General features: G+C 36.4%; 1 protein-coding gene across 1 annotated transcript; it reads right to left on the bottom strand.

Annotated features, from left to right (window-relative positions):
- Nucleotides 1-3,415: 3,415 nt before the first annotated feature.
- Nucleotides 3,416-11,355, bottom strand: LOC6647962 (allatostatin-A receptor). Its single transcript, XM_002070482.3, has 4 exons — nt 10,722-11,355; nt 7,338-7,616; nt 7,116-7,274; nt 3,416-3,627 (listed from the first exon to the last, which is right to left on the bottom strand). The coding sequence occupies exons 1-4, from the start codon at nt 11,301-11,303 to the stop codon at nt 3,532-3,534; spliced, it is 1,116 nt and encodes a 371-aa protein (XP_002070518.1). The 5' UTR covers nt 11,304-11,355; the 3' UTR covers nt 3,416-3,531.
- Nucleotides 11,356-11,670: the final 315 nt, after the last annotated feature.

The following is an 11,670-nucleotide window of genomic DNA, read 5'->3' as shown; positions in this document are numbered from 1 at the left end:
GAGCCCCCAGAATTGTCCCATTTTTGTTCGCGAAATATTGACTTTCCTTACAAAAAAAGCAGCATTGCATTGAAATGAATGCGAATAGGAACATTTAAACGCCGATTCCTTTATTTTCATGTCAATCTTATTTATTTCCTTTTTATTTACTTTTAAACATACAAAACGTCTCGTGCCAAATAAAAAGAACAGTGTTGCCAGATGCTACAACCCGGTGAAACCCGCTAAATTCGTTGAAACTAGCTAAATTGCCAGCACTGCAACGAAAACGGAGAAAAGAGAATATTCAAATTATATACATAAATGCTTTTACAAAATTATTAGTATAGAATATTTATAATCTCTTAATTAATGGTAAAAAGCGGGTGCAGGTTGTATATAATGCTTTTCTAGATTTACTACAGAGGTCTAATCAAAAAATGAATAATAAAACAAAAACAAAATTATAGTGCGAACCATTGACATGTATCACTTCTTGATTTACTACATAATTTAAAACTAATTAATAACAAATTCTAAACTGTTATTTACGATTTCCATTTAATTACACAATATTTCAATTTGAAAAACTCTACATTATTGAAAGCCATGACATAAATTGCTGGCTATGTGATTTGCTATTTCAGTTTGTTATAAATGACTTTAAATTTATGGATTATTTAATATGACATGAACTAACTAAAAAGCAAAAGCAAATCAATTTATCCTTCTTATTCCTTATTTGGCTTAATATAGGATCGAACCTTCTGTCTGCCTGTTTCTGTTCATGTTCGGTAAAGTCCTTTGATATTTCCATAATTTCTTTTCATTTTAGTTTTATAACTTAATTACTTTCTTATTCAAAATAATTTTCTCAATATATTTTGCGTTGACCCTAGCAAATTAAGATTTTTTCATACAAGGATTTGGGTTGACATTTTAAATATGTATTGGGATGAAAGATAGGTTTATGCATTTGTAATACGCCAATAACACAGCTTAGGTTCATATATTCTATTGCAACATCGGGTTGTTAACAATACAAATTAATGAATTAATGGCAAAAACCGTTGATTCAGTTAGTTTCTGCTTCTCAGTTAGCCAATGGATCCATTTCCTTCAGAGTAACGAGAAAAAAAAATTTGAAGGAAAAACGATGAACGATTTCCAACAACTTGCTGGCTTACACGAAAAAGAAAATGCAGTAGGAAAAAATATGCGGATACCGACTAAGAGTGTGTGTGTGTGTGTGAGTGAGAGAGTGTATGTGTGCTGAAATTGACAGATAAACTTTTGCTTCATGCGTGTGGGCGGGACGTATGTGAATGTGTTGGTAGGTGGGAGCTCAGGATGGTGCTGGCTTTTGTGTACATACAAAGCATACCGAAAATTTGCCAGTTCAACGCAAATCCACAAAACAACAACAACAACAACGACAACAAAAATGAACGGTTAAAAAAAAAAGAAAGTTACAACACTCACACAAACAAACACACAACCAGCCCCGAAAATGGACTGCAAAGCTGTTGAAAGTTGTTTTTCTGGGCTGGCGCGACCGCATTATGCAATCGAGCGCAAAACGCGGTGGGTGTGACTTATACATAAACATATATATATATATATATGTATGTATAAGTCAATGTCCGAGTCTAAGTCCTTGTCTCCATCCGTCTAACTAACTGTGCATGTTCATGTGTCTCCGTGTTTCCATGTGTGTGTGTGTGTGTGTGTGTGTGTCAAGACAATATCGTCATAGTCGCGCCATTATGCCGCACGCCAAGAGGTAAGAGTGGCAATTTGGCCAATGCTTTGGCCCATAAACTGCAACATTTCGGCTATCAGCTATTGGTTACGCTCCATTTGCCTCGAAATGCCATACAGCCATAGCCATAGCCACAGCCAAGAAGGAGCACAGATTGTTGTCCACCTGAGCTCAGGTGGATGAGCCCATGACCTGAACCAAATTCCATTTTGTTTCATCTTAACAGCGTTTACCGTTAGATTTCTCTTTGACACTGTTAAATATGAAACTCACCACTTTTCGGAGTTATTCTCTTTGCGTCTGGACTCTCTTAAATCTTCAAACAAGTCGAGCTCTCTCGCAGTCTCTCTCGCTCTGTATTGCTCTTCGGCTCTTTTTTTGTAATAGGTCAGTAGTGAAAGTCCTTGTTCCATTCCATATCGTTTCACTCGCATTCAATGATATTCTGTCTGTTTGTGTGTGCTTTAAATGTTATACTCATATTTATGATTATTGTTATTATGATAATGTCAGCACTTGCTGTTGCTGTTGTTGTTGTTCTGATTCGAGGACCAAAGAAGTTAAGAGCACTGAACCGTGAGTTTTTATGGCGCCAATAGTTGACCAACAACATTGATTTCCATTTCATATAGAAAAAAAAACACCGAGAATGGCCGACACCTGTTTTGGCCATTGCTTCTGGTCTTTTAGCAGCTAATTTGAAATTTTGATTACATGGCCCAGGACATCGACCGGATCACGGCTAGAGTGATACGCATTAATTACATTCAGCGTTACCTAGTGTCGGCTTGGGCAGAGTGGGTGGCAGGCAAGGGAGAGGTGTAAGGACTAAGGAAGACTGAAGACTGCTTATTAAAATTGAATAAATTATGCAAAAGTACGCGCACAGCCACAAGATGGACACGGCATAATTAATACCATGTAGCCGCTGGGCGGCCAATGCAATCAACATCTTTGGTTTTCGGCCAAAGTCAAGGCTTAGGTGCCGCAGTCTCGAAAGGAGACAGAAAGAGAGAGAGAGAGAGAGAGAGATGCCTTGATAACCTAAAATGAGCTAACCAAGAGTCAAAGGCAAATGCCTCAAGTGGTTTTCCCACGACAGAAAACGACACAGAGACAGGAGGAGGGGGAGTCTGTGGTAAAAGGAGGGTTGAGGTGCTTGCTGGCAGGATATTAGAATAAATAAATGCATGAGTGAGTGTATAAATGAATGCAAGTACGAGTGAATGCACACTTGCAACTCTCTCTGTGTCTCTCTCTCTCTCTCTCCATTACTCTCTGTACACTCTCATCGATGGCAATCCAAATGTTTGTGCTGGTTACAACGACGTCGTCAACGATGACTACCAGGAGGATATGAAGTATGCTGCATGCTGTCTGGAGGGGGCTATAAGGCACTGCAATATCCATGACAAGTATTTCAATTTCACGTTTTACGCATCACTTAACGCCCATTCAAATGCCAGCAGCGAAATTTATATGCGCATTGCAATAGTTTTTGGCAAACGCAAACTATATTGGGAAAACGCTTCAAGTGTGTCACCGCCAACACCCTCCGCCCCCCTCGCTCCGTCGCTCCATCAACACCCACCCACCCCTGGCAGCGTCAATTTAAAAGAGATTGATTTTTCAATTTTTAGTTTCAGTTTTTTGTTTTTTTTTTTTTGGTTTTTTGGTTTGTTTTTATTAATACTTTAATAGTTTACACACAAAAACTAATCACTAACTACAATTAAATGTTTCAAATTACTTTTCCTATATACACAATACGGAAATGATCCGTAAATATTTCAAAATCCTGTTGTCGATGTTCGGGCACAGGACGTCTTTCGTGGCGGTGGCAAATCAGATGTATAATTATTATACCGATCCGAGCAGTTTATAGCCTGCAAAAAATAAAAAATAAAATATGGCAAATTCTTAGATAAGCAAATTGAACCCAAGTTAGATATTTAAATATTAATACTAATGCTGAAGGTAGATCAAATAAAGACACTAAATTGCGGCCAATGGTCCCAAAATGTTTGATTAATGATGTGTTTTGTTGCACAGCCGTTAGCTGCCTGACTCTCCAAGGGGGCCAAGAGTCTTGCCCTGGCTCTGACTCTGGCTCTCTGTTTTGGTCTGTGTATGTATGTGTGTGTGTACATAGCTTTGCATTCGAATGATTAGATTTGATTCAATATTCAATTATTTAAGTGGTTTGAGGTGTTGAAATGCCAGCAGAGATAAACTGCCATCGGCTTAGAGACTGCTGTCACCACCACCCAAGCAAAATGCCCACCCACCCATCGGGGACGGGTGGCTGGCCACATTGGTATGGGGGAATGGAGGCGTTTGCATATAAATGATTTATGAATTTGTGTTTTGATTGAACTGCCTGAAATTGTTGATTAGTGCCTCGTCATAGGAACAGCAACAATAATGACAGCATCGACCTGCGGGATCAACTCAACTGTACCAAAACCATATACAGTCGCAGATAGAACGCGACTCGAGGGAAATGAAATACGATTTTAGGTCCATCAGAGATATGAACCTTTTTTCAACCATCAGCGAGTTGAAACGTTACCCGAAATGTCTTTTTTGTTATAATTTCATTACATGGGCAAAAGTATGATAAATAATTGAACAAAAAAAAAAAGAAATATCCATTTATCTGTGCCACATTAAAGACGAGGCATCGTTTCTCTGCCTTAACTGACTCAAATCACATTATGTCAGCGGTGTCAGGTGAGTGTGAGTGTGTGTGTGTGTATGTGTGAAACATATTTGACTAATTGTATAATGGACAGGTCAGTCAGCTAGGCAATTAGTCACAATTGACATATACACTCTCTTTCATTCGCCAATTTTTCGCCTTTTTTTTTTTGGGGGAACTTTCTAAAGTTCTGGGAAAATAAAATGAAATAAGGTTTTCAGCACACGCTTCTAGCACAACATAACATGGCCGAATAAACAATACAACAGCAACAACAGCAACTACAGCAATGGCATGGCAATTTAATTAATGTAATTAATCTAATTTAATGACTTGACAAACACATCAATTAGCAAAAGGCGAACGACCAGTCCGGAACGCAATTTATATGCAAAGTGCCAAAGACTTTGCACAAAATGGAAAATATTCCCTCAAACTGAAACTGAGATAGCAAAAAGAAACGCCAACTCACGCACCACAGCAACAGAAACAGCAGCAGCGGCAGCAGCAGCAGGAAAAACAAAATTAAAATATTAAAATTAAGCCACAAAATGATTGAAAGGAAATGTTAAATATAACAAAAAAAAAAAAATGGAGAACCTCTCTTTCCATCTCTATTGAAGGACTTTCTCTTTCCTATTTTCTTCGACCTGTTTTTGTGTCTGTTTTTGCTTTGTCCCTAAAGTAATTAAAAGTAAGTAAACCAAAATCGTCCTGCCGGAATGCGATTTGGGTGAAGGCATCAACTCGGGGAAAGGAATTCAAAGTCCAGTGATTTGCGTTCCGCAACGTTTTTCGTGTATTTTTGGACGATTTTTTCTTTGTGTTTTTAATGTTTATGTAAATGGACGCTGACCAAAAAGAATTAATGCGTCCCGAAAGTGAGTTGAATTGGAATGAGCCGATGCTGTGGCAAAAAAATGCGTCTCGACTTGCGACTGTGTAGGCGTGGCATCACGAACATCACCGAACCAAATGCCAATGTCGACGGCCTCATTGAATTTGCATAAAATGTTGTCGAAAAGGCTATAATTTCTTATTCCTTCAATGTGCCTGCTAATTTGATAGTAGGTATCCACAATTTGTTAGACTGGAAAAAGTCGTCTTGTGAAAATCACAATGCTAAAAATGATAATCACAAAAAAACGAAAATAAAAAAAAAGTAAAATCCAACAAAAATTTCAACAAGCAGACTGTGATTTCAGGAGTAATTATTCAATTGAAAATTTTCTCTTCGAAAGTTAGTCTTATTTTGTCTTTAAATTAAAGATGTTTTTGTATAACAAATTTTTATATTAATATTATACAGTCCATTAAATTTGAAAATCTAGGATTTAAAATTAAAATTTGAAACTTAAATCTTTACAGGATTATGTCTAAAACTGACATCAAGTTTTGAATATCTTTTTGTTTTGCCTGCTTTCAATTTCTAAGCTGTATGACCATAATAAAGGAAGTTATTTATTTTCAGTATTAACAAGAATCAAAAAGTAGACTGAGTAATAAACTGAATACAAGGGAAAATGAAATGTCCACCAGGTGGCACTACATACCAGAAAAAATTGCCGTGACTTGGTTTTAATAGTCTTTAGTTAAGTGTTGTTCTAGTTAAAGGCATTTAACTAGAATGCCGACATGAAAAAATGTTCACTGTGTTTTTTTTTCTTCCTATTTTTAGTGATTTGTCCATTAGAGGCAAATAAAATTATAGAAAATGCTTAAACAGATTTGTTGCAGCTGCTGTCCATTGTTTAAATCGAATATATGTACATATAGACTTATATACCTAGATGACCGATCAAGTGATGATCTGTGCTGCTTTGACGGCATTTGGTTTGATGGTCATGGCTTGTTGTTTCCATTTGATAGGAATTTCGCTGTAAAATTTACCTATTTATATATGTAGAGAGAAAGATATCTATCTATATATATTTGGATATCTCTTGTTGCTATTTGCTTTGGCGTTTCATGTGAATCCATATTCGGCCCACGCGGCGTATGCGCGTTTTTCGCACTTAACTCATTAAAATCAGGCCCGCCTGCACGCCAAACAAATTAATGAGGAAACGCGCCCAGTTTTGTTTTGTTTCTTTTCTTTTTTTGTTTTTTTCTAGGTGTATATATAATTATATATTTTTCTTCTTATATTCATATGTTGTATTTTTTAGTTTTTGCTGTTGTGTGTTTGTTTTGTTGCTTGCTTGCTTGTCTGTTGTTATCGTAAATTATTTAATTGCATTTCAGATTTTTGATTTGAAATTAAAAATTATTTCATTTCAAAAAAAAAAAACAACAAAAAAAACATTAGAAATGGAAAATTGAAAATGCTATCGAGCGGAAATTAAGGCAATTGCTTGACGTTTTTATAATGCCATGGAAAATTACTTTATGCAGAGAGAGAGAGAGAGAGGGAGAGAGAAGATAGAGATGTAGGAAAATTTGCAATTATTTGCTTAATAAACGTGTGTATATGTTTGTTATGAAGGATTTGTGGCACTTCCGATATATATAACAGGTTAAAAAGGGGCGAGGACAAGAAAAGGAAGAAGAAAAAACACATCCACAGAAAATAAAAACAATTGCCAACAGTCAATACATCAATATATTGACCAAGCACTCAGCAGGCCAGCAATTGAAGAGCCCTTCAAATGCGCTCCCCTCCCTTCAGCTCACCTTGTAGAAAGCCTTGCGAAAATTGTCAGATAAAAATGCATAGAGTAAGGGATTGATGCACGAGCTGGTATAGGCCAATGTCTGTGACACAATCTGCAATATGACGAAGAACATGCTATTGGCATGATATAAATTCAATGATTTCAGCAACAGGATAAGCTGAAAATAGAAAATACATTCAATTAGTTCTATGGTTCGTCGTTCCAATTGAGTTTAACTCACCTGAACTGGCAGCCAGAGTGAGGCAAAAGCTATGACCACGACAACAACAAGTCTGGTGACCCGTTTGCGTCCCCTTTGCGATTCCTTGGACATGCGTACGCCACTGCCCTGACGCCAGAGACGCATTATCATGCGCACATATAGACCACTGATGATCATCAGGGGCAGCAGATACGCAGAGATGAAGAAACTAACCTGAAATGTGCTTCTCTTCAACAGGGGATTCTCAATGAACATGCACATGGAATAACTGATGTCCGTTTTGTTATCATAGCCGGCCTGTTAAAAAAAAAAAATACACAAAATGATAGAGACAAAGTATTTGACAGATAATACACATAAATTACAACTACAACTCTATAAAAAATAGTTAAAGTTACTATTTAGATCACGCGACCGCACGGGCCCCACTGACGCACTAATGGAGGAGGCTAGGCCATAAAACGATCCACTGTCTGGCGGTCTGGCGGTCTGGCGGTCGGTCTGTCTGCTTGTCTCATATATCGTAAAAATATTTTTGCAGCCTTTAGCCATATATTTTGTTTACCATTTTGTTTACAATCATAGCTCTTGCTCTCTCTCTCTTTCTTTTCCATCGTCCCTCTTTGTCGTGCTCGTTTAAAAAGCGAGCAAATTCTTACAGAAATATTGTTTGTTTATTGCCCTCTTTTGTTGTTACACTGAGCCAACAAAAATTGAGTTGAAAATCTGTATAGCATCAGCTCAGTGTAGACAAATCAGATTTATGTGTGCTTAATATATGTATATATACGTATATATTGTATATATATATTTTTATGATTTTATTGAGTTCTTGTGTACCACACAAAGAGATGTTAATGCGTTTGCCATGTACAAGAGTTTTCTCACTTAAACCAAACGCACGACCAGCTGTAAATCAAAGCCTTGACATGTCTGGCCAATCTGTATATATATTATATATATATATTTATATATCAAGCATAGACAATTAGAGGGATTTGCACAGACGATGCCGACCAAACGACATATGCCGCAGCTCAAATTATGGACTTATCGATTTCTAATAACGAAAGATAATGACAAAACCAAAAAAAAAAAATAATAATAATTGGTGTCTGTTATTGTTATTTTTATTACTTATTATTTGCATATATCTATATAGATGTATATGTACATATGTACGTGTGTAGGAACAATTGTAATATGAAAATAATTAATAGGAAACTCTTAATTAAGTAATATGTTGATCAAACATGAGTTAATTATGTCATTTTGTCGTACGTTTCTTTTGTATTCCCTGTGTATATTTGTATTTATACGTGTTATCTATATACACAAATACACACTCTTGCACACACGCATACACACAAACAAGCTATTCAATTTGTGGCTGATATTTTTCGGGCTTAATCCTTAAACAAAGTAAAAGCAAACAAATAAATAAACAACACAAAACTGCCAAACAATAAAATGACCCAAAAGAGAAGCGTGAAATGCCATTTAATAATACACATACACGTACATGTGTATATGTATTAGATTACAACAACAACAACAACCAAAAACAACTGAAACTCATCTAACACAACCAATGGAGCATCTCAAAGATAAAAGCCGAGATAAGATACATTTAATTACAAGCAACTATAATGCCATTATGAGCGAAACCATTGAATGTCTATAGCCAAAAAGAAAACAACAAGAATTTTCCTTGACGTGTGTGTGTGAGTTGTGTTGGGTGGAAAATTTTAGCAATGCCAAGTTAAGAGTGTTAAACTTCTAGGCAAAGCAAATAAAATATAGATTTAACAAGTCTATAAAAAGAAAAAACGAAAAGTATCTTTAGACATTTATGTATTAACTTAATACCAAAGTATTAAGTTAAGTATATTAATAACATTACTAAATATTTTGAAGAAAATTTAATGATCACATAAGGAATCAATTATCAATTTCTTCTTCCTATGCCATCAAAGTAATTTTTGGCAAGCTAAAGAAGACGTGTGGTAAAAAGAAAAAGAAAAGGATAGGCAAAATGTAGAACGAACTACGAAATTCGAACTCAAAAACAAGAGTGTAATAGTTTGACTAGACGAACTTTAAAAGTATTGTGATTCCATTTACAAGGTCAAGGCCAAGGTAATAACAATTCAGAAGAGCACATATTACATGACATGTTACATCATTAAAATAAAACTAAATTGTGTTGACAATTTTCTGGATTTTAGTGCCAAGAGATAATAATAAATAATTAACTTAATTCAGAGTTGGGAAAATTAAAGGCTTTTTCTCCGATAGGACATGGTTTCATATGTAAATATATATATTTCTCAATCAAAATCCTATTTATTTTTAAGTGCTTTTAAATGCCTTAATAACACATTTCTCATAATGGAAGAACAAATTTGAATTATATATTTTGATGGCAATCTTTAGATATATGAATTTTGATTCATGATTTATGCCAAATGTTGGCAGCTTCAAATTAAGTAAACAGATCGTTGAACAAGATCAGCAAATACGCAAATTGCAAGACGTTTTATTCCCACATGAATTGCTGCCTTCTTTTGTTTTCTTTTTTTTTTTTTTGTTTCGTTTTTGAAGGGGCGCTTATTAAACAATTAACTTGTTCTTCACACTCTGTGCATTGATCATAAAAACATTAGCACCCTAATGGAGAATGGCCATTGGCCAATCGAAGCCCACAACTGCGTCTTGTTTGTCTTCAACTGATATATCAAGGCCAAAAAGAGTCAAAATTTTGCCGGCAAATGGGGTAGACTATACATTTATCATAAGCAGAATGCTGGCAACTTATTTAAAAAGTTTTCAAGTGCAAAGTTCCCATTATGACCACTTGTTACGACTGAAAGGCTAAATGGCTGGCTAGTTGGTTGGTTGGCTGGCTGACTGGCTGCTTTTGATTTATGCCAGAACCGTGTAGGAACTGAAATGTGAATTTCCATCCTACGCATATATTGGCAAATGTTTCGCATTTTCGTTGGCTGCTTCTCTGCTCTATAATTAAAATTTATGCATTTAAAATAGCAAATTAGTAACAAAAACAAAACAGATACACAACCCCAGACCCACATTTTCCCCATATGTAAACACAATGCGTACAAAAGAAGACATAAAGAGAGATTTGGCTACCATCTATGTACCTGACCATCTCTCTATAGATGTATGTATTGGGCATCGAACACGAGGCAGAGGTAAAAACAGCAGCAGTATTGACGTGTAGCTCAAGCGGCTCGATAGATTGAACGAGGTGTGGATGATGGAAAGCAATAAATTGACCTGGCCTGTGTTATTCGCAGCACATTACGGCACAGTGGGCTACGGAAATCTTAATTTTTACCCATTCCCAATCCATCCCCGCTCAGCTAGACTAAGACTTACCAACACATCATGAGTAAAGGTCACCGGCGAAGAGATGGTCAAGACAACCGTCCAAAGTGTTATAATGGCAATTTTTGTAATATGCTCAGTACGCAGCATACGTGATCGTATGGGATGAACAACGGCTAGAAAACGATCGATGGACATCAGGACGAGAGTATAGATCGAGGCAAAGGCCGTGACCACAATTAAATATTGAACACTGCGGCACCATATGGCTCCGAATGGCCAATGATGAGTAACATAATCGGTTGCTGTAAATGGCACACAAAAGCAGACGAATAGCAAATCTGCCACGGCTAAATTTACAATCAATAGATTCGTTGTCGAGTACATATTTTTATTGAGCAGCACAACAAATATGACCAATAGATTGCCAAAGAATCCGGTTAAAGCAATGATGCCGAAAATGAAGGGCACAAGCCAACGTACAACGTTCTGTACGGCCATCTCCTCCTCCAAGGTCATTTCGGAGCTGGTTTCGTTGCTGCTGTTGTTGCTATTGGCCAGACTGGTTAGATTTATGTCCAGGCTGTTGCTGGTCGTCCAGATGGCAAGTGCGCTAAGTGTTGTATTCTCCATGTTTTGTGACAGTTCTTCAGGTGCTTCGATTAATTTTTAATTGACCGGCATTTGTTTCATTTCACACACACACACACAAACACACACTCATTTTCATTTGGATGTTTTTGCAATTTTCTTTTTGCTGTTGTAAGTTTTTTCTTTATATTTTCAGTTCATTGATTTCCAAATAACAAATTTCCTATTAAGAATTTTCCACAAAGCAGCCGCAGAAAAAGAATGTACAAAAATTCAATTCAATTATCATGCGCAATAATCGAACGATACGAACGGCGACAATATTGGCCCAGACTACAAGTCCGTGTGTTCAAGGCACTCTGTAAAGGATCCTACAAAAAAAGAAAAATCGTTATGCACAAGCCGGACG

Source organism: Drosophila willistoni, chromosome 3R (assembly GCF_018902025.1).
Source record: "Drosophila willistoni isolate 14030-0811.24 chromosome 3R, UCI_dwil_1.1, whole genome shotgun sequence".
NCBI lineage: Eukaryota > Metazoa > Arthropoda > Insecta > Diptera > Drosophilidae > Drosophila > Drosophila willistoni.
Note: the sequence above shows the minus strand (reverse complement) of the source record. Positions and strands in the feature narration are given on the sequence as shown.

Coding starts and splice junctions, on each gene's coding strand:
- LOC6647962 (XM_002070482.3), bottom strand. CDS start 11,303: ATGGAGAATACAACACTTAGCGCACTTGCCATCTGGACGACCAGCAAC. Junction 7,617..10,721: donor CCTTTACTCATGATGTGTTG/GTAAGTCTTAGT, acceptor TTTTTTTAACAG/GCCGGCTATGATAACAAAAC. Junction 3,628..7,115: donor TTCGCAAGGCTTTCTACAAG/GTGAGCTGAAGG, acceptor TATTTTTTGCAG/GCTATAAACTGCTCGGATCG.